Source organism: Talpa europaea (genome assembly GCF_964194135.1).
Source record: "Talpa europaea genome assembly, chromosome: 4".
Taxonomy (NCBI): Eukaryota; Metazoa; Chordata; class Mammalia; order Eulipotyphla; family Talpidae; genus Talpa; species Talpa europaea.
Genome location: NC_140070.1, coordinates 123,616,251 through 123,640,442, shown reverse-complemented (window position 1 = coordinate 123,640,442; position 24,192 = coordinate 123,616,251). Strand labels below are relative to the sequence as shown.

Below are 24,192 nucleotides of genomic sequence, written 5' to 3'. Positions count from 1 at the left end.
AAACCATTCTCTTATGAACAAAGAGATACTATTGTTTCATTTTGATAAACCTGCATAGGAAGACTCCATAGATGATAAGATTAATTGTTCTGTTTCATAACTGTTTCTATTCTGTGTCTTGTTTTGTTCAATAGTATACTCTAATGTTATCCTCATTGGGACTGGTTCAAAGCTATACATCCAAGGGCATCTTTTTTCTTCATTTTTATGTACTCAGATATTAAGCTGAATGTGTTCTTTGCCCAACAACTTGTAACACTATAGAAGAGAATGAAAGTAGAGGGAAAGGTTAGCAGTAGAATCTCAGTTCCCTAAGATAAAAATCATTGAAATACTTTGAACTACACCCTTAGATATGTATAATAAAAAATGTAGCAGGTTGATTTCACTGTCAAGATAGTGTTCAAAACATAGCCCACAGCCAAAATGGACAGAGGTTTACACAGTAAAGAGATGTTGTCAGTTTTAGCCAGGCAGGATTGCAAAGGCACCAAAGTGGTAATCTATGAACTTCAAGGATGAGATACGCACTCTGACTGTTCCCTGGAAACTATAAATTTTCTAATTGGTGGCATTCGAGAGGATAATATGGGAATTATTTCTATTTTAATTGAATTTGCTGCAAATCATTCACATCAAATTTACTAGCTTAGAAAAGAAGCTACAAATAATCCATGTCCATGTAATCCTTTGGCATGCCTGGGAGGAAGAACATCCCTCAGCTGTTCACGTCTGGTTACTTATCTTATGCCTAGCTAAAATTTTAGCGTTCATATAATTAAATAAATTTACTTCATAGGAGTGGAACAATTTTGTATGTGAAGTAGATTTTTTTTCCTTCAACAAGGAAAAATCAATAAGTAACAAAAATACTATTTTTCTGGTTGTTAAAAATAACCATTATCCTTGTTTTTAAAGACACAGGTAATATTTGAAGTAATAGATTTATAAAAATTAAAAATTCTTAATGCAGTTTGGAAAGAAATTATGACTTGGAAGATCTTAGGAATTTTTTATTCATGGTTCTGTGATTCTAGCATACAAGAAACAAATGGAGCCTAGAGATATGTGAACAACAAAGGATGAATACATTTAAGTTATATGAATATTTATTTTTGGAAGTATATCCATGAAATTTTTATGTCAAGAAACATGTTTTTCTGGATAACAACCCACCCTCCAACCCCCATTGTTACCACTCCCTACCCAGACAAATACAAAGAAATGTCATTTTCTTATTATCAGCCTAGTTCTTTTCTATCTCATCTCCCTTATTACTACCACAAGAGCAAAACAAAACAAGCTCCCACATTACATAACATTGTGCCTTTCTCAAAATCATTCAGACATGTTACCCCCTTTGTCATTTAGTGGGACTGGCAGATCAAATGCCATTTCTTTTTATGGATGATGACACTGAACTGCATTGATTTTCAGGTTCATGCTCAGTATACCTCTCCTAATGGCTGGTCCAGCTCAAGGCTTCTTACTTTTGGTCCAGTGCTTTTGCTTCTGCCATTTTGCTTGTAGGCCAAGCTACAGTAAACAAAGAATTTAATACTTTCAGATGTATTACTAACATACTTAAAATACCATGAGCCACTTGTAAGCAATGCAAGATTTGAACTTTTTCCATTGTAAAAATTTAAAAGTAATTTAACATGCTTTTTATGTTAATATTCACTTATTTTTACTTTATATATTCTTTCCACATCCACCCACTATGGAGAAGATTTATATACATATTCAAATTTCAGTTAAAAACACATGGCCAAAGCTTGGCTTTTTAAATGTTCATAAAATGATTCATAATGCTATAAATAAAGAGAACATTGAACATCAAATATACATTTAATCACCAAGGTTTCTTTTATGTGTAAGGAAATTTGGAGCTACATTTTAATACTTATGTAAGCAGTTATGTGGGTAGTAGAAAAATTAATAATTGCATATCTATTAACACATTGCAAAATCAGAAAACTGGGCCTCCCCTATGGCACAGTGGGTTGAGCGCAGAGCTGTGAAGCTGTCCGCAGACTCTGCAGCATGGGTTCGATTCCTGGCCAGCCAGGGAGATTCCCACATGGCACAGCAGACCTCTCCTATCTCGCCCGCTGCTCAGTGCTGTCTGTCCGTCTGCCTGTTCTGCTCCCCGCTCTGTCTCTGGTGAATCCTCTCATCCTCCCGCACCTCTGGCCTGTACCCCAGCTCTTGTATAAAAATAAATAAATCTTTAAAAAAAAGAAAAGAAAAATCAGAAAATTATGTGTGTCAGTGAACGTAGCCAATAGCTAATTTCTGATATACCTTTAAACATATTTCATTCTTATTATCTATGCTTTTCTCAATTTAATTGGCTCCAGTTAAATATACTCTTTGGAATATTGTTAATATATAGTAAAAATTGAAAAAAACAGTAAACTTTAAAAGACTAAATGAGTGATGAACTATATACTTCTTGTCAACTATGTTTATGCATCCTAGAGATGCATCCACAGAATTATGTAGATTGTGTGCTTTATCTCCATCATCTCTCTGTTCTTCTCTCATGCTTTTACATATGTAAGCACTAATGGTATTAAGTTGGTAAATCAGAATCTTTTGTCTGTATGACTGAGTATATAAGTAGAGACGGTGCTATTGCTTCTGTTCTGTTTGAGCATGATTTGCTTTGTGTAGAAGCACAAACATGTCCACAGAATAGACAAGAGGTACATAGAACTTGTGATAGCATTATAATTACTATAGCAATTGCTTATTTTTCTCTAATATTGGCTATAACTAATACAATCATATTAGAGCAATTGCTGGAGACAAATACATTTTAGTGTTTACAATTCCTGAACTACCGTGAGAAAGGAAAAGACCCTGGACCACTATATTTTTATTCCACTCTTAATTCTCTCTCTCTCTCTCTTAATATAAAAGATTTTGGTACCCACTTTATCATGCTTTATGGTAACCACTTTAACAGGGAGTACTACATAGTTGATATACCATTGATAGAAAAGATAAGTACTACAGAATATAATGTAACCTTCTCAATATTTTAAAGCTACATTAAAGCTACAGTTGGAAAAAGAACATTTCTAAGGGTATTTATAAGATTAGACTTCCTCTATACATAAAACACTGCAAAGGTTGTCAAATAATAGGAATTTATAGAAAGTGAAATTTGCAAAAGTTGCATTTTTTTCATTATTTGGAAGCCATATAATTTAATTGGAGAACATTTTATGACACATTTCTCTAATTTCATATGTCCACGTGGTCTTGATCTAGTCATCCTAATGCTATATTACTTTATTTTGTAAATAAAAATAATCCCAGAGTGTTATTATAAGGTCACAATGAGATCTTAGAGTACATAATGTACACATGAGGATTGCTTATAAATTAGAAGACATTTCCTTCCTTTCTGCCTCTCTCCTTCCTTCTTTCCCTCGTGAATTGTAATGATAAAAGGAAATTCTTTTTCAGAATCAGACAATAGGTTTACTTTCTGAAAAACTTCAATTTTTTTCTTTGTAAAAGCAGGTCATTGTTTCTTATTAATCTCACTGGAATTATCTGAATAACTTAGTGTACATCATGTCATACAAATTTAAATCTAAATAAAGGTACTCATGAAATCAAAGAAGAATGAAGTGATTATGGCTTGGATATACTCAGTCTGATTAGAGTGAATATTCCTCTCCATAATAATTTCTTTTATTTTTGACAAAGATGAGTTTACTTCTGAAATGTAACAGAGCAAATTGGAATCTTGCAGCCTTCTTAAATATCTCACAAATCTAAGTATAGATTTCATAAAGGGCCAAATAGCTAACCTATCAATAGGGAAAACAATCTCATGAAGAAAGAATAATGAAAAATTTGAGCCCTGAATAAATAAAATTTCTGTTTAAGAATTTATCATGTATTATTGGTCCAGTATTTAACACATACCAGAGCTATTTAACCAGAGTTAGTTAACCTAAGTGGATAGAAATGTACTACAAAATGTAGTGGTATGTTTACATGAGATTATTTTTATTTTTCTGCTACTGTGTCCATGAATCTTTAATCTAAAATATTATCTGTAGTTTTAGAATGTATTATTTCCCATGAAGATACTTTGTAAAAATCCAGGTCTTTTTAGCAATCTAAATAAGCAGGCATGTAATTCACACAGTATTGATTACAATGTCTTCTCAGAAAGTAGATCACAGCAAGAAGGAGTAGATGTGTTTTATAAATTCACCCTTTAGCCAATGTATTGGTTTTTGTAGAGAATAGATGTATAATTGAAAGGAAAGGTGTGCTTTAGTGGAAAGATCATTTGAGTTGAATTCTGAAAACTTGAGTTTGATCTCTGGCATTATCCCATGTTTTCTCTGACCCTGAATCAAGTATATAACCCTCCTGAATCATAATTTCAGCTACTATAAAATGGAAATTGAAATGACATATCAAACAGTCTTTAAAAATTAACAAATGTAAATCACTATCTGGCTCATAGTAGGTATGCAGTGAGTATTTCATTATTTGGCTTGAAGTTGACTCACAAGATCTAAATTCTAATATGTTCCTGAATTTTTGTATAGAGTTTGGCTGCATTAGTGTGCTAGCATGCCATGATAAAATGCCACAGAATGGGTGACTTAAGAAACAAAAATTAATTTTCTCAATTTTGGGGCTAAAATTTAAGATCAAGGTAGCAAGTTTTGGTTTCGCCTTGTGGCCTCTTTTCTTGGCTTGCCAGTGTCCATTTTATTGCTGTGTCCCCACAAGTCTGAACTCTGCACACGAGACTCTGGTGGCTCCATCTTCTTCCACTCCCACTCATCTATTGGATTTGAGTCCACGTGTAGGACTCTTTACACCTTTGTTATTTCTTTAAAGGCCCTTTCTCCAAATATTGTTTCAGATTGTGAACTGCAGAGAAAAATAACATTTGTTTAACTTATGTGTACCCACATATACTGTTTTACAATCATTCCTTCTGTCAGTTGTGTATTAATTTATTCATTAATTCAAAAACAGAAAAAAGCATTTGTTACCAGGCATTATAGTAGGCATTGAGGATATAAAATGAAGCCATACACCTGCACACCTATGTTTATAGCAGCACTATTCACAAAAGCTAAGCTAAGGAAACAACCCAAATGCCCCAAAATAGATGACTGGATCAAGAAGATGTGGTACATACACACAATGGAATATTACTCAGAAATCAAAAAAGATAAACACATGCAGTTTGCAGCAACATGGATGGAACTAGAAGGGATCATGCTCAGCGAAATAAGTCAGAAAGAAAAAGAAAAATACTAGATGGTCTCACTCATAGCAGAAATTTAGAAAAGTTAAATAAGAGACCAGGAAAAAGACTAATCAAGCAAAGTAAAAATCAAAATCAACAAGCAACCATAAATCAGAGACACACCGTGGGGGGAGGGTGTTGGGAGAGGAAGGACTAGAGTCAAAATAAGGGGTGGGGTGCAACTGTATGGAGAATATAACCATAATGAAAATGCATACATTGTGCAAAGATGAAAATGATGTAAGAATTATATTAAATAAAATATTTTAAAAAATTAAAAAATAAAAAAAGCCTTGGTGTTCCTGTCTTTCAAGGGAATCATAATATAATTAATGCTACTGAAGTTACTTACTATATTCTTTTAAATTCCTGCAAATAATAAAGAAAAAAATTGAGGGGGGGCTGGGACTACTAAAAATGCTGTCATTTTTGTTGGTGGAATTATGACATACCTTGAAGAGACTTGATTGACACTGTACATAGAAACAGAAAATTGTCTTATTATGACTAAGGAGAGTTCTCAGTTTCTAGTACAGTGATTCTCTCAGGTAAATCAGCTACATTGGCATTTTACCACCCATAAAAACTTAGGAAAGGACAATGTTGGCTCAACACTTAGCACTTGAGTTAAATAACACTTGAGTTAAATAAAAGAGTTTGAGGCATGTGATTAGGAGACTGGCTTAGTGATTTTTATGGAAATACAGTGTAATTTTTGTGTGTTTTTTTTTTTTTTAAGGAATCTTAAACTTTGGGGGATTAGTAATTATCACTGATGAACATTTTGAAGATTCTTGCTCAATAAAATGACATAGCATTTAACTTTTTGTCTGGAAATAAAATATTGGTAGAAGTACCTATTAGAGTAGGAATATGCCCAATGGAGGCAGAATGGTGATAGTTACATTAATATAGTATTAGTTTAAACCTCCATGATTTGTTATGATTTACATATATATGCAGCATATTTTATGGTATAAACACTTTGAAGTAGTTTTGAAGCACAAATTTGTTAACTATTAATGTACTATTAAATTAGACTTTGGAAGAAAGAAAGGAATAATTAATTAACTTGGAGAGTTTTAATGTATGGCTATTAAGTATTTCAGTTTTCCTTGTGTTTTGCTCTTAATTGTAGTTTCAACTTAAAATACTGTTGTGAGAAAACACTCCATAAAACTATTTGAAAGTTCTTTATAATTAAAAGTAATGTTATTTTGCTCATTTGTTTTATTTTCATCTAATCAGAAACCATTATCTGCCTAGATATTTTTCTGTTTTCTTGGCTTTCAGAAAATATATTTGATAGTCGTCAGTATAGAAGTCTTATACATCTTTTGTCAGATTTATCCTTACATTTATCATATTGTTAATGCTATTTCAATTAGTATTTTAAAATACTGAATTTATTAACCTCTCATTGGCTGTGCAACATGTGAATATTTTCTCTCACTCCATAGGTTTTTTTCTTTTTAAATCCATTTATATTTTCTTTCACTGTGTAAATACTTTTTTAATTTTGAGGTAATCCTAGTTTATTATTTTTGTTTTTATTGCCCTTGCCATTGGGGCTAAATGTCCAAAGATATCTTTATAATTGATATTGTGAGACATATTGCTAATATTTTCTTCTATATATTTTATTGTTATTGGTCTTTAATCCATTTATAATTTATTTTTGTGCATGATGTTAGGATTTTCTATATATATAGTATCATATCTACAAATAATGATAGCGTCACATCTTTTCCAATCTGAATTCCTTTCATAACCTGTTGTCTCATTGTTCTAACTAAAACACTAAATGAAACTGAAGTGGTGACACAGGGCATCCTTGTCTTTCTTAATCTCAAAGAGAAATCTTGCAGTTCTTTAATCTTAATTATTGTATTGACTGTTGGTTTGCCTTTATTATGCTGACATAGATTCCTTCTGTTGCCATCTTGTTTTGTTTTTATCATTAATTGGTGCTGAATTTTATCAAATGCTTTCTCTGCATCTCTTGATATTAACATATAATTACTATAATTTGTTGATCTAAAGTAATAATTTCATTGATTTATGTTTATTAAATCATGCTGGCATCCTGGGATAAATCCCACTTGATATTATGTATAGTTCTTATAATGTTATATTGAATTCAATTTATTAGTATTATGTTGAAACTTTTTGAATCAATATCATCAGGGATATTGGTCTATAGTTTTCTTATGATATCTTTGTCTGGTTTTGGCACTAGGGTAATTAGGCATGTGCTACTTCTACTGATTTTGTGTTTGAAAATCTTGGAATAATCCTAGGTTTTTTAATCTAAGATCTCTAGGTTTCTGTTATTTTTTTTAAATATGTATTTCTTTTTTTAAAGATTTATTTATTTATGCATATATGAACTGGGGTATAGACCAGAGGTGTGGGGGTGGGGGGTGAGAGAACTCACCAGAGAGAGTGGGGAGCAAAATAGGCAGATCTACTGAAATACACTGCTGAGGAGAGCAGTGGGCAAGACAGGAGCAGTCTGCCGTGCCATGTGGGTCAACTCCCTGCGCCACAAGGGAGGCCTGGTTTCCTTTATTTCAAAGACTGATAACTTTGCATATGCTCAGATGTCTGGAACACTGATATAATAAGGGCTAATTGGTAGAAAGGAACCAGGACAGTAGGACTTTGAAATCTTGCTTCCAGTGAGAGTCAAGGGCTCAAGCTTCCTACAGTGCTACGCAAGTTGTGCAGTGGATAGTCTCAGTGGTCTCCTCCCCTAGGCCAACTCCACAACCAAAATATCTTAAACAGACTCATGCTAGCCTGAATCTCTAAGCTATGGTTGATCAATATAGGCAGCACTGAGTAGAAAATGTCATTGAGACAGAGCCACAAGCTGAGAATTGTTTTCTTGAGTAAGGAGTCTTACCCTGGGAGTTTTTTCTTGTTGTTAAGATCCAGGTGCTTTAAATGCTAATCAGTGAGAACATCCAATTGTCTGGGGCTTAGGTCTTGGTGGGGGGTAAGGCATGTATTTCACAGCCTCTTGCTGTAAACAATAGCCTGTGCTCAGAGAAGACACAGGTGATCTGATCTGCTTCTTCCTATCAGCTCATATTCCAACTGTTCTAGTTTGAAAGCCATAGGCTCAAGTCAGTAATCACCAATCTGCACTCTTATTCCTACAGTTATTCAGTAGTAAACCCTCCATTTTGTATTCTGACTCTGTGTAACCCCCGCTTGGGGGGTTGTGATATGGGGTTGTGACTTGAGTTGACAACAAAAATGTTCCATGTAGCAGTTACCTCTCCATCCTGTGGGTTGTACTGCCCCAGTGTCACTCTAATCACAGTTTAATTATGTTTTCCCTAGCACTTTCCTCTATGTGGTTGTTCTTGATGTATGCAATAGTCATTTATTTATCTTTTATGGTCTGTTGTCTTTGTTTAGTTGTAATATGGTTTTGAATATGTAGAGGAGGAAAGGCTGGCATCTTCACTTTGCTACCATCTTGCCAGAGTCCTTTGGAAATCATTATTTTTAGAGATTATATTCCTGATCAATAATTTAAAAGGCAAATTTCATATGTGTAGCGGCAGAAAAGTTACAGTGCAGGATCTCTATGATCAAACAGATGGGTGAAGGAGGAGACAGTCCTGGAGCTCACAGTGGCTTTTTGCAGGCTTTTATTGGGATTCACCAGGTTCACAGCTGACTGGGGTACAGGCTGGCAGTCCTCCCAGCCCGCAGCATGTCTTCACTCTTTCTGGGCTCTCCAGCATTTTCTCGTGGCCTCTGCTTCTCTCTTCTCTCTGTTTGTTCTTCTGCTCCCATTCGTTTTGTTGTTTCGCTCTCCTACTCTGCTGGCGTCCCCATGATGCTGCCCTGATAAGCCCAGTCTTACACCAGGTGTATACTATCTACACATGCCCACACCCTACTCCAGGTGCCCGCCATCAGGCATGCATTCAGGACCGCAAGTTTCCATCATCAATCCTAATGGCAGGAGGGCAGAAAAGCCTGATACTTTTTACCTCACCCTACAATATGTAACAATATATTTAAAGGTGTATGTCTCTATAAATGTTTTTTAATCATAGGATTAGCCTGTCTTTTTATTTAGAACAGAAAGTGTCTTTGCGAATAACGTTTGTAGAGTAAATGAATTAATCAGGCTTTTTATGCCACTAGCCTCTGTGTCTATCTGTGGCCTTGATAGTGTTAATGCAGAAGGAGCACCTGAGCCTAGATAGAGGTGGGGATACAAACAGCAGCAGTGGAAGAAGTGGGAAGATGAGCAGTGTGACTATAGAAGAGGCGAGACCCAGAGACAACGCAAGAGAGAACCCCAGAGAAGTCCAAAGAAAGAGCTTAAAAGATTTCCTGGGACCTGGGAGGCTTGGTTGCCTGCCTGCATCCCAGCCTCCCCTGCCCACCTGGTTGCCCCTTGACAATGTTCAATTCTTGCATCTTATGGTTTGTGAAATTAAGTTTCAGAAAACATTTTATTAATTGTCACATAGCCATTTAGTGTTATGGTTGATACTAAAATCTAGAACCATCTTCCAGGCTAGTGATTTTCACTTGCTGTGGTTATGAATTGATTTGCAAATAAGACAATCACAAAGGGAAAAAAGTCTCACCCAATCCAAGTGAAAGGAGCACAGCTAAGACATAGTCTATGCAAGTTACTCTCTTTTACCCTTTTTTTTTGTCAACAGTTTCCTTGGCAGGGCTCATAGTTACTATGTCCTGAAAATGCTGCTTTGCACATTTTGATTATGAACTGTGAATTTGAAACCAGAGACCCCCTCCTCCTTCAGGGCTTTGGTGCTTGGTCCCAGAGTACTTTTTGCGGGCACTGAAAGTGGCATGGGGTGGGGGCATTTCACCACTTGCCACCAGTGGTACCATTGGCTACAAGCAGAGGCCAGCAGTGATGGCGGGTGGCAGTGGTTCCCCTACCACACGGTCACAGAGCATGTAGCCCCTGGCTCAGGGCTGCAGGGATGAGCATGGGGCCCCACTGGGCCAGCTCCAATGCTGTGGCTACCTCCAGTTGTAGGCAATAGAGATCCATGGATTTAGTGCCTGGATTGTAGCACCAACTGATCAGGTGTGAACTTGATCTGATTGGGGAATGGTCCAATCAGCTATAAGATTGGAAATGGTCCAATCAGAGTTGTGGGAAGGGAATCCTGAAAGAGGATATAAGGCAGGGCAGGCGACAGCTTGGGATGCTCCGGTTCTTCAAAGGGTGTGGTTTCTGGCCTCCAAGGTAAGATACTTGCTCTCTCTGTTACTGACCTCCAAAGAAGAGAGCAGCCAAAAGCTTCACAGAGGCCAGGCCAGCCACACTTGCTTCTGGCCTACCTCTGACACTTCCTGAAAGGAGCACCAAAAGTCCCTGGCCTGGTGTCTCGAAGAGGTGTTTGTTGGTGGTGTGGACCAACAACTCACGAAGAGCTGTTGACAAGGTGTTTCTGACACCGAGATCTCTTTGTGAGTAGTGCTGCCCAGAACTGTTAATGAGTGACTGGAACTCTGTCAGGTCACCTTTTGAGAGCTGCTAATTGTCCAGCATTGCCTGTTGGTGCTGGTGCCTCCATTGCTCTGAGGTCCAGCTCTCCATCCCAACCATCAGACTGTTGCTAAGGCATAGCGGTGGGAAGGGACGGAGCAGGATATCTATGATTCGAGCAGACGAGGTAAAAGGAGAGAGTTCTGGAGCCCTCGGTGGCTTTTGCAAGCTTTTATTGGGATTTACCAGGTAGACAGCAGGGGTGATGGGGGTCAGGAGGCTGGCAGACCTCCCAGCCCCCCGGCAAATATTCACTCTTTCTGGGCTCTCCAGTGTTCTTTGGTGGCCTTTGTTTCTCTGCTGGTGTCCCTGTGTTGCCACCCTTGATGCCCAGTCTCTCAGCTTAGGTGCACCCACATACACATGCCCACACCCTACTCCAGGTGTCCGCCATCAGGCATGCATTCAGGACCACAGGATTCATCATTAATCCTAATGGCAGGAGGGCAGAAAAGCCTAATACTTTACTTACCCTACATATGGGCTGCTGCCCTGTGATCTCAGCGGCCTATGAGTGTCTCCAACTGTGGTGAGTTGAATCCTAGCCCTCTGTTTGCTGGTGTGCCATGATTTCCCTGCACCACCTTGGATGGGCAGCCTTTTGTTTGGGACTTTGGGAGATGGGAGACACTACCTGGGATGAGATAGCTGGCCATTTGTGGCTTTAAGAACTGTTTCTCCTGTGTAGTGCCAGCAAGGCACACAGCAGGTTCTCTATGGATCCAGGCAGATGGATAAAGGAGGAGTCCTGTAGCCCTCAGTGGCTTTCTCCAGTGTTTAGTGATCTTTCTACACCATTGGTAGTGAGGCAACTAGGTTCAGGGAAGGCAGGGAGGCCGGGGGGCTAGAGACTGGCGTCCTCGTAGCCCCCAGTGAATACTTCACTCTTTCTGGGCTCTCTGGTATCCTCTACTGGTCCTCCTCTGGTCTCTACTGCACCCCACCACACGGTCCTCTGCCACCATGCTCCCTGCTATAGTGCTCTCTTCCCTCCTCTCTGCCGCTGTGCCACATCCTCTGTGACGCTGCCCTTGTATGCTCAGTCTCTCAGCTCAGGTGTGCCCACTCACACACAACCCACACCATACTCTAGGTGCAGCTATCAGGCACACATGTAAGACCAAAGGTGTCTATCATTGATGCCAATGGTGGGAGAGTGGGGAACTGATCACATCTGTTTACCCTACATCCTGTTTGTTAAATAAGCCCCATTGTTTTTAGGTGAACCTGAGTGATCTTGAAATTGCATGTGTGAGTGAAGAACGCACAGATAGTAGACTCGCCTCTATTGGCTGCTATCCTTTTTGAAGCCAGCCCCCTTAAAGATCTGTTTCAAATTGATTTTGAACAGAAAAACTATTTGCTTGTGGTACTTCATGTGAATTATGTAATAATACCCCTCCAGAGTGAAATAGTCTACTGAGTCAGTGCACCACACTAGCCACTGGTCATGGTCCGCCTCTCCATGAACTTAAAACATTCAGGTCTAAAACTCACCTCTCTGACCCATTTTTTGTGTCTCTTCCATGTTTTGCCTGACTTGTGTCAGATATTGCCTTATGACATATATATTCAGTAGAAGCAAAGGAGGGCCTCCCCTGGTGGCACAGCGGTTGAGAGCTGGTCTGCAAAGCTGCCCGCAGCACCGGTTGGATCACTGGCCACCGGAGGAGGGTCCCACATGGCTCGCAGACCTCTTCTGCCGCCCGCTGCTCCCCTCAGCAGTGTACTTCGGTCCTTCTGCCTGTTCTGCTCCCTGTTCTGGCTCTGGTGAATTCTCTCACCCTCCCGCACTTCTGACTGTACCCAGTGTTTGAATAAATAAATAAATCTTTTTTAAAAAAGTATGTTTTTTAAAAAAACTCAATATAAGCAGTAACTGGGATGTAAAGTGTAGATGTTAACTAGGGTCACGCAATGAGCAGCAACTGCTTATACACAACATGGCCTTTAACAAGGTCTCCATCTCCATTATTCCTTATTGTCACCTAATTTTCTTTCATGGAAAACAAAAAGAATAACAATATTGTGTCTCATCTCAGGTAAGTCACACTAAGATAAAAAGGGTCTCATCTTCCCACCCCAATTGACTCAGCAGTATAAAACAAAAAGAACACGGGATGCTATTAAGCTCATCTGTGCTATCATGTTTACCTATTGTGATATTACTAAATAACAGGAATCTTTGCATTAAATAAGTCTATAATGATATAATCAAGGGGGATTTTCTAAATGTTTAATGAGAGACAAGATAGGAAGTAACCTTTCATATGGAGGCTCCTCACTCAGCTGTGCACATTGTTTAGGTTTATATCAGAGGTCTGGACAAGACATTTAGTGCAGAGAATAACTCAGACTGGGCTTGATAGTTGGAAATATAAAGTGTCTGCTTATTTAAATGAAAAAAAATGAGAATCCTCTTAGTTGCTTTCATGAAATGACACTTTGAACTTTTCATGCATATGATAACATTTCTAATAATAATTTGTTCTCTTTCAGCTTTCCTTGTTGGAAAAGGCTGGATTTGGAGGTGTACTTTTATATATTGACCCTTGTGACTTACCAAAGACTGCAGATATTAGCCAAGAGACCTTCATGGTGTCATTGAATCCAGGAGGAGACCCTTCTACACCTGGTTATCCAAGTGCTGGTGAGTTTTTTTAATCTTTATTACTGTTGTAAGCATTACAATGTTGCAATTTATAAGTGCTTGCTACCTAAATTAATCAAGGAAGAGAAAAATGAAAGAATTATTTACCCTCTGTATTATAAAAATTCATTTTAATCTTCTCAATATTATAGACTATTTATTTGTTGGAATAAAATATTTTTTAAAGTCAACTGTAAAGTCATCTCATTATCATTTGGTATATCATGAATAGAGAGAAATATTTTTGATTGGCAAGATAAAACAATGTGGGGGGTGTGTTCCATGTTTTTATTTGTGCATGCTTCCCATATACAAGAATGAAGTGTTTGTGGCTTTGGGGTAGGCATAATAACTTTAAATTGAGCTTAAAGGGTCAAGTTAGGGGTATAAATTAGTGGGAAACTATGCTGGAAACGAACAGTGTTAATATGGTCACTATGTCTGGCTCTCTAAAAGAAGGGGTCCCATTATTTTGGCTAATCACTGGAAACATAGTGATTAGTTCACCTTTACTTCAAACATTCTTCTCTTACTGGTAAACTATGTTCATGATTTTGGGGTCATATGGAAGAAAGAGGACAACTGTGATTTCGGCAGATGCTTGCTTCCTCATTGAATTTCTATGTACTGTATCACTGCAAATATTGTTCATGCAGAAATAGCTGAGAAAAAACTTTAGATCTTATTCCTAGATGATACTAACCTCCTAACCAGGAAACTTAGTATTTAAGCTAAAAATAGTTTATGTAATTATCCATGTATTTTACCAATATTTCCCCATTTTCCACAAAATATAAGAGGCTCTACTAATTATCTTATGCAAGATCAACTCTATATTAATTTATTTTCTCTCAATATTAATAAGCAATTAGTCTACAAGAAGGAAGAAAATTGAGTTAAATATGAGCTATAATTTATTTTGTTGGATATATCAATTAATGCTTTGCCTTTAGTGAACTTTGTACAGTTGATTGTCTCATAATAATTTTGAAATTACAATCAATAGCTTTCTAGTTCACGTTCTAGGCATCACCAAAAATCGCAACCTGTCTTTACAGATCATTTGCACTCTTTTTTTTTTTTTAAGATTTATTTTATTTATGCATACAAGGGATGGGTTGCAGGCCAGAATTGTGGAGAACAGGGGTGAGAGGATTCACCAGAGACATAGTGGGGAACAGAACAGGTGGATTGACTGAAATACACTGCTGAGGGAAGCAGCAGGTGAGATGGGAGAGGGCTGCTGTGCCACATGGGTTAGCTCACTGGTGGGGTACCTCAGCTTCAGGGAATTGCACTGGCACCTCTCTTTTTGTGGAAAGTGAAGGGGCTTCAATGTTACTGAAAAGCATATACTTATGAATACTCTGCTTAAGTTAATAAGTTGGCCAGTTGGCAGCATTTATTCTCAACATTTTTTTGACTCAAGTCATGTCATAAATATAGAATCATTTCATATCCAGCAAAATGTTGGCCAAAGTCTTAAGCAATCTCAAAATGCCTTCATTTTTTTTTCATTTGAACTAATTTCACAGAAAAGTTACAAACGTGTATAGAGACCTTTATCCCAAAATTTTCTAATATTAATAACTTACAAAATACAGTACAATAATCAAAGCCATAAAATTATCATTGAAGTTATTAACTCAGAGAGATTATTAAAATTTCCTCAAATGCTTTTACTATATTTTGTTGTGATTTCAGCATCTACTCCAAAATTCCATATGTCATTTAGCTGCCTTGCATCCTCTCCAATCTGGAGCAATCTTCCTTTTATTATTTTGCACTTGAAGAATACTCAGTGTATTTTATCGAATATACCTAAATTGAACTTGCCCAATATTTTCTAATGATCAGTTTATGGTTGCACATTTTTAGCAGAAACAATGGAGAGATGCATCCTCAGTGCATAACATGAGGCACATATAGGTATGTCTCATTTCTCATGATGTAGCTTTGATCTCTTTGTTATAGAGGTGTCAGCCATTTTTTTTTACATTGAAAAGTTACTATTTCTTTTCTTTGTAACCAGTGCATTTTCTGCAGAGATACTATAATTCTATGTAAATACCCTCTTTTATGTCATTCTTTTACATATGAATATTACCATCCATTGATGATTCTTGTCTCTTACAATTATGGCTGTGGTCTCTGGCAAATAATTTCAATTTCCACCATTACTTTGGCATACATTTTAGAGAACTTTTTTTTTTTTAACAATATGAGTAATTATCACTGACTACATTCTCATTCAAACATTCAAACAACAGTGAAATGACTCTTGAACCATTTTGGGTAAAATTATAACTCAGTTTTATTTTCTGGTTACAATTAAAAAAAAAAAACTACCATAGGAAAGTTAAAAGATAAACTTGGAAAAAAATGTATCTCATATTATGAACAAAGGGCTCCCTGATAATTCTCCTAAAAAAATAACAACCCAGTAGAAAAATGAAGCCAGGACACACATTTCACACACAGGGTATATAATTGGCCTTCAACAAATTAAGAGGCTCAGTCTCAATTCTGGTAACATAAAGACAGGTTTTTAAAAATTGGAAAGGCCTCTTAGAGTTCTTTTGAAACTCTAAGTCAAATCTTTTTTTTTTTTTTCCTTTCTGAATTAAAATCTGCCAAATGCTGCCCGTCTATACAGGTGTTTGTGTTTTTTATTTACAGGAATCACGCTGTCTTGATCTCTTAGTGTATATGGCTTTTTCCTTCATCAAAATAAGTTCTGAGATTTCTAGTGAAAGTAAGGCATCTACTTATCATTCTTGTGCAAAAGAAAAATAAGTTTTGGGCAAAGAAAGAGGTAAAGGCAGAGTCAGCTGTGCCTGCTGTGAAGAGCTCTGTAATAAGCCCTTTTGAGAAGCTTCCCCTCATCCCTGGTACAACTCACAGAAGTCTAACCAAACACACATTTCCAAACATACAGTCTTTTATCTCCTAAATTCTTGCCTTTCTTACTTGTGACCTGCCTACAGATTAAGAGATGCTTGATGCCTATCTGCAATTTAACATATGCACTAGAACATTGGGTGTGGGGGATTTTGTTTCTGTTTTGTGCTAGTTGCAAATGTAATTTCCTGCTCTCTTTTTTCTTTGACAAAACCCAGACTACCTCATCATTTGATAAAATCAAACCTTAGAAGGGAAGCACCTTGCTGGTACCGCGTTCCCTAGTCTCTTCTCCTAGATTCTGATTTTCACTTTATCTAATAATCACTTCCATCTTTGAGGCTTTCATTCCAGTTAACTAGCACCTGCTTCTAGCCCTCAGTATTTCATTCTGTAATGAAAATACAACTGATTTATCCAAGAGGTTGTTTCTAGTTGTTCGCTAATATGCACTAACCTGGCAAAGTCACACCAGCCTTGCATGAGTGTCCTAGGAGAACACAAGTCTGGAAGTGGTTTCACAGTAGCATGGACATAGTGTAACATTTTCTGGAGATCCTAACTCTGATCTAGCAGGCAATGATAGCAAAGCCCTTTTCACAAACTCCATCCTTAATGCAGAAATCTGCCTGTAGGTAAAGTCAGCCTTTTCACCCCCACTAAAGACCAAGAAGCCAGATAGAGATTTAAGAATATGCAAAGGTAGGGCCTCCCTGGTGGCGCAGGGGTTGAGCGCTGGGTTGCGAAGCTGCCCGCAGCCTCTGCGGCACCGGATCGATCCCCAGCTGCTTCCAGGCCACTGGAGGAGGATCCCGCCGCCTGCTGCTCCCCTCAGCAGTGTACTTTGGTCCTTCTGCCTGCTCTGCTCCCCGCTCTGGCTCTGGTGAATTCTCTCACCCTCCCCGCACTTTTGACTGTACCCAGTGCTTGTATAAATAAATAAATCTTTTTTAAAAAAATCAGATTGTTATTTAATTTAAAAAAATATGCAAAGGTAATCGGCCTTAACATCTCTTTAGGGCAGCCTCTTGAATGATGAGATTAACTAATGCCTGCATGCCTTCCACTCCCATCAGCATATGTTTAGGTCAGGACAATTCCCCTTCAAGTCAATGACTCTGATCCTGCCTACATATACTAAATTCAAATTTATGTTATCTGGAATAGTTTTCACAGAGTAAAATCTCTGGGACTGCTTCAGGGTTTGAATCCTCACTTTGATTAACAAATAAACTCTAGATTATATATCATTGAGAATTAGCTTTCAGTTAACCTAGTGACATTTAACATCACAAAGTTTTTGCCTCTTCAAGCTTTCATACCGAACAAAGTTGAAACCATGCAGACTAGAAACACTTTAAGGTGGTGGTGGTGTTGGGCTGGGACATGAGGAGTTAACTGGGGTCCAGGCAGGAGTAGTTGGCAAAGGAAAAGACCTGAAATAAGTGGGCAAAGGAAGAATAAATAGTTGTGCGACTGCCCTTTCTCAAGGGTAGCAGATTAGGTAGTCCCAGGCTTCAGCTGCTTTAGTTTATCTTGGAGCCCTGGAGAGCTAGCTTCACCCCAGTCCATAATGAAATGTAGGTAGCCATATCTGCTGCATGCTGCAGGCTTTTCTGGAAGTTGGCTTGGGCCTGCCACAGATAGTGAAGAACCAGGATTCCAAACCAGGTTAGAGGATCATGAGTGATCAGAGTGTTCTCTAGCTCCCAGATCCTAGTGAGACCCTTGTGTCCATGCAAAGTTGCCTCAGTGTACATCATCTTTTGTGGAGTTACGGCAACAGCCTTCCCCATCCAGACCTTTTGGAGTCTGTCCTGGGCTCTCAAGTAGAGATTGAGACCTGGGACACTCTGTGGGAGGCATAATGCGGGGAAGGGGGGGTGCCCTACCAAGTTGGTATCTACAGCTTAACAAACTTGGGAGAGCAAGAACCAGCCCTCTTCCACCCAAGAGTTCAGCATCACTTGCTTTGCCTTCATTTCTTCCATATCACCAGGCTTCTACAGAAACACGGATTGAAATTCTGCATACAGGTTGGGTACCACTATGACCTGACCACCTATAAGTTTTCTCTGATAGAATGACAACATATTAGTGCAATAAATGATGTTATATTTTGTGTCTGATTATATACTTACATAGAATGGGAATGATACTGATGTCGTTTTTGGAGTCAGTGGGTTTGGAGTGCGGAGTCCTCCTTCGGTTCACTCGGGAAAGGTTTCCCCAGAGCTCCCCTTTCAGGGACACCAGCAAGTTTCTCCACAAGACAGAGATGGTGTTTATATTCAAAGGGCAGGTTTATTAGGGGAGTGATAAAACAGTTAAAGACACTTGCAGAGACACAAGCGGGCAAAAAGAGCTTCCCCAGAAGGACAGGTTTGCTGAGAGGCCTACATGGTCGCAGGCGGGCAGCCTTGAGGAAAGCTGCCTCTGCCGAGGGAAGTCAGTGAAGAGAAATCCTGGCATGGTACAGTCTTTTTCTTTTTGGGAGGGGCTCACTCCTTGTGAGCCTTCAGTTAGTTGCTGACTTTAGATAACCATGCAGAATCTGAAAGGGGTCATAGATTCTACAGTGGGCTCAATCTCCATATCTTTACCTTTGGGCCTATGCTCTAGACACTCCCTACAGCAGTATGATACCTGCTTGGATTTTATTCTTTGTAATCTAGGCATTGGGCCTGAGGATCTTGGTTTCTAAAGCTGGGTCAGCTATTTGCTGTCCCTGTGTCAGGACTGAGCAATGATGGAATATCATGTGTTCTGGATACTCAACCTGATTTTATTCTCAATAAAATCTTACTAAATATTTGATATATATTGAATAAATAACTTGCTTTCTTAGCATGACTGCTTGAACTTTGATAAATTCTGAACTATACCCTGATTTTACTTACCTTAATTAATACCGCCTTTATAAAGTGTTTATACATTCACATATTTTTTCCTTAAATGTTTCTGCTAACTCATATCACTTCTACCACTCAAAATAGCATAAATTTCATTGACTTAAAAGTTTATATTTACAGTAGTGGAATGATAGAAGTTGAATCTATTACCTAAATTATTTCCATTTTAATTAAATATTTCAGAGATTAAATGTCTAAATTAACGAAGACTTTGTCATAGCTGTTTGCATTAACTTGCTACAAGTGTTTCAACTACATTTCACTATGTTTCAAGCAAACTTCATTCTCTAGAACTAAGTAATTTTGAATTCTAAGAGTCTTTAGGTTTCATATAGGATATTCTGCCTTCAATCATGAACCACAAGAAACTTGACCATGCCTACCAATGATTCAGGTGCATGGGGCTTAAGAACTAGTTATAATATGGGGCATAACTAGTTATAATATGTGACCAATTATAATCAAAGATATGATTGACCTAAAATTATTAATTTGGCTCCATTTGGCAATATAAGGGGAGAATCAAAATGCTGTGGGGTGAGCATAAAAATAGGGAATTGAGAAATGGATATCTTTAATGTATATCCCATTGGTTCTATGATGAAATGTGGAAAATTCTTTCCGAATTTTTAGACATTAAAATTGCCTGACATGTGAAATTTTTGTAGGTTTTAATTTTGATATTTCTAGATTAATACTGGACTAATCTATGGACTGCTAGTTAATTGAAGCCCAAGATATTTCTTTTATCTGGATTCATCATTGTTCTTCTTAAACCTTATTCCCACTCTGGTTTAAAGTTAATTGTTTATGTTCCTTCCCTCTTTATTTGATATAATCCTGTTTCATCTTATTTTTTTTCTTTGTCTTAAATTCTGGTGAGGAAAATCGTTTCAGTGGTTTTACTCTAGTGAAGTGTATCAAACAACACAGTTTATTTAATATTCCCAGTGTTACAATTCAGTGGATCTGTGTGTTGTTTACCTACTGTCTGTTCAACAGAACCACTGCCAACCAAAACCATTCAAAGAAGAAAGAATATCATTGCAATTTGTGACAAGTCTTCACCAGGTGTTCGTGGTCCAGTTACCTGGACAAATGTCGAAAGACTGACTTGACTTGGCACCAAATCAACTGAGACAATGTTCAGCTATTCCATGACTAGAAAAGCAGAAAATATAAACGTGTGCCTAGTTGTCAAGGCAAAGTGTTAGGTATTCACAGCATGAAATGCCTTGTCACTTGGATGGGAGAAAAGAAAAAGCATCTGTATTCTATTTTGTGGTACTGATGGTTGTTATGTGTCTAGAAGGCTTCAGATTTACATGGAATATTATTCAACTTAATTCTTAGAAGCATATCCTTGTTAAGATGTTTGAATTTTTCCAGAAAGTTTAATTTACACATTGAATAGAATGTTCAAAATCGAACCACTCCTTTCAAAAATGTATGCTTTTGTTTTGTTTTCCAATTGTATTATTCTTTATTGAGGTAATATTTGCTTAAAATACTATTTTTGATTTGTGACTCCCTGGTAACACAGGCGGTTGAGCACTGCACTGTGAAGCTGTCCCCAGCTCTGCAGCCTGGGTTCGATCCCGGCTTACTGGGGAAGAAACCCACACAGTGAAGCAGACCTCTCCTGTCTTGCTAGCTGCTCCCTTCAGCAGTGTATTTCACTCAGTCTGCCTGTGCTGCTCCCCGCTTTCTCTGGTGAATCCTCTCACCCTCCCGCAGTACAGGCCAGAGGTGCAGGAGGGTGAGAGGATTCACCAGAGAGAGTGGGGAACAGCACAGGCAGACAGACCGAAATACACTGCTGAGGGGAGCATCTGGCGAGGCAGGAGAGGTCTGCCACACCATGTGGGTTTCTCCCTGGCTGGTCGGGGGTGGAACTCGTGCTGCAAAGACTCCATACAGCTTCACAGCATAGCACTCAACCCGCTGCGCCACCGGGGAAGGCCCAATACATAAATCTTAAAAAAAAAAAAAAATACTACTTTTGATTTAAGGGTGCAGGCTCAACCCTCTTCAGATGTTTGTTACCAAATCTTATGTACCACAAAAGTGAACACATTCCTCAAATATAGACCATAGGATTCTCTCCCAACTTTGCTCTCCCACCTTCACTCTACAGCTACCTCATCAGGTAGCCTCTTCTGTATTCAGATTTCTAGGGTTTCTTTTGGTTCAGTTTTGTCTACCTTTGCTTGTTTCTTTATATTCCACATATGAGTGAAATCAAATGTATTTGTCTTTTTCCTTCTGACTTACTTCACTTAGGATAATTCTCTTTTGTTCCAGCTATGTAATTGTAAATGACAAAATTTCATTTTGTATCATAGTCGAGTAGTATTCCATTTCAAAGACATACCACATCTTCATCAAATATTGGCCAGTTTAGTTATTGCCATAATTTGACTATTCTAAGTAGTATTGCAATGAACATAAGATTACATGCATACGGTAGCAGGAAAATTTACTATTGATAAACTTAAATTCTCTTACACAAAATATTAGTAGAACTAATGTCATATGTAATCTTATAAAATCAATATAATCTGTTCATACATCTGCAATCAAATGATTAAGGCCATGTAAAAATAATAAAAGTTCTTTTTCTGAAAGCTATTTATCTTGAAGACTGAATTTTCCAGACAGATTTCTCATGGCCTTATATATTAAGCCTCAATGTTTTAAGAACTTGATTTCCAAATCTTCAGTTACAAATATCCAGCTGAAAAGCACCTATGGTTGAAAACTTTCAGAACTAGGAAATTATTTGCTGATCCTCAAATTATTATTTTCTAGATAGTGGTAAAAAGCAAGCATTCTTCATCCATCCACTTCCCCTCCATGAGAATCAATTTTTCAGTCAGATTTCTAGGATTTGTTACTTGTTTTGTTTTGTCTTGCCCTTTGTTTCATTTTTCTTGTAATTATCTTTCTCACTTGTTATAAACCAATGTTTATGTATGGTTCTTTCTTGGAACCAAGGATATATGTTCAAAATACTGTGATCAAAATTTATTAGCTATTTCCCCACCCTTTATTGCGGTTGTTATTTACTTAAAATATATTTATGTTCATTTGTTTCTAGTATATTAAATTTTAATATTTTTTCTGTTCTTAAGACATCTTTTAGTAAAAATATAGTGTAGTTCCAAAAATCAAAATTATTCAAAAAGGAATACTCAGAGAATTTCTACTAAATATCCTACCCACCTCAATTCTTCCATTTCAGTTTATCTGGTCCCTATTTATCTTTTATTTTCTTTTTTCTTTTTGCATTAAAAATAGATAAATGCTTACTTCCTACTTCAATTTTACATAGTATGTATCATACTACAGATATTAATTTGTACATAGTTGTGGTTTTTTCTCCTATTGAACAGTTTTTTCAAAATTTTCTCTATATCAGCTGCTAGAGATTGTTGACACTTAGATGTAGAAATAGTTCGGTTGCAGAATGTTTCTGGAGATCAACGCCTGTGAAAAAGAGAAGACATGAGTAGGATTGGGCAAAAGGAAAATTGGAACTGAAGCCCAATTCCAACCACCTGTAAATATATAGTTTATTACAATGACAATTATTGGTCCAAAGTGCCAGATCTTTGCACTTCTTCTGAAATCAGTCTTTAGACGTGTACTTGCCAAAAAGGGCGTTCTAGGGTGAAGAGTTTCTGCTGATAGCACTCTCATGAGCACTTTAACAATTGCTCCCTGGGTGGAATGGGACCTCTGCATGGGACATTAATGTGCCCACTACAGAAATTTGCATTTAACTCCATTGTTGTTAGTGAATTAGAAGGGTTAGAGCTGTGCTAACATGGTGACCACTAGCCATATGAGATTATTTAATTTAAATATAACTAAAAATAAATTTAAAAAATTGTCATACTAGCCACAGTTCAGGTATACAATAGCCATCAGTGGCTATTACAGGCATTTCCTTTATTAAAGTTCAATTTAATGACTGCCGTAGAGCTGTCTATAGCAGTGTGATATAATGCAAAATTTGATAATTATCTACTGTTTTCGATCATCCATGAGACTCTTTCTGTATATAACCTTGGAGAATAGAAGATTGTTAGTCTTTTTGCCGCTTGAATTATTTAAATTCTATTTACAAATAAGGCTCTAAGAACCACATGTTGGTATGCTTCATGAATTCTTTTATGGTTTAGTGTTGAACCAAAACATAGTTGAGTGCTCCTAAAGTAAACATTTTCAATTTCCAGAATTCTCCAAAGAGTTTTTGTATTTTAAGTATGTAAAAATAAATCTTGTAATGCTACTTTAAAGTGTTACTGCATTTGCCTCAAACTGCTGGCATTGTAAATCTCAGGCTCATACAATTTCATTTCAGAAATTCATCCTGGAAGAAAAAAATGTGTTCTGTTTTTGTTTGCTTATCAACAGCTTCTCAGTCCTAAATTTTTCAGTGAGAATGGAAAAAAATTAAATGTTTGGAATATAATTTTTTTTTTGAGAAATAACCATCTCAATGTTAGGCTTTTGAGGAATATGACAAACATTGACTATCTTTAAACATTGAAAGCCAGTCTTTGGTACCTCTTTTGCATGTAAAGTTTTGTGTAGTCTAGTGGAAACAGGTCAGGTAGTAAACTTTCTTTCCTTGACATCTGAGAAACATGAAGTGACAATGACTAAATTTACAAACTATGTGACTTACGCATATTCATGCCAAATGACTCGAATATTCTCAGGACTTTCTATTAGGTTGGGAGTTCCCACCTTTCCCATTATCCTCCAGTCATTTGACTTGATATCATGTAGGAGATGATATTCCATAAAATTTTTAAGGACATGGAGACTTTGGTTAAGCTACACAGACTGCTTTACT

At 37.4% G+C, this 24,192-nt stretch overlaps 1 protein-coding gene across 1 annotated transcript in view; it reads left to right on the top strand.

The window, feature by feature from the left end:
* Positions 1–24,192, top strand: part of NAALADL2 (N-acetylated alpha-linked acidic dipeptidase like 2) — an 881,821-nt gene that overhangs the window by 428,857 nt on the left and 428,772 nt on the right. Inside the window, exon 5 of the mRNA XM_084231106.1 lies at positions 13,362–13,512. Coding sequence (XP_084087232.1) covers positions 13,362–13,512 — 151 coding nt within the window. The remainder of the gene's footprint in view (positions 1–13,361; positions 13,513–24,192) is intronic.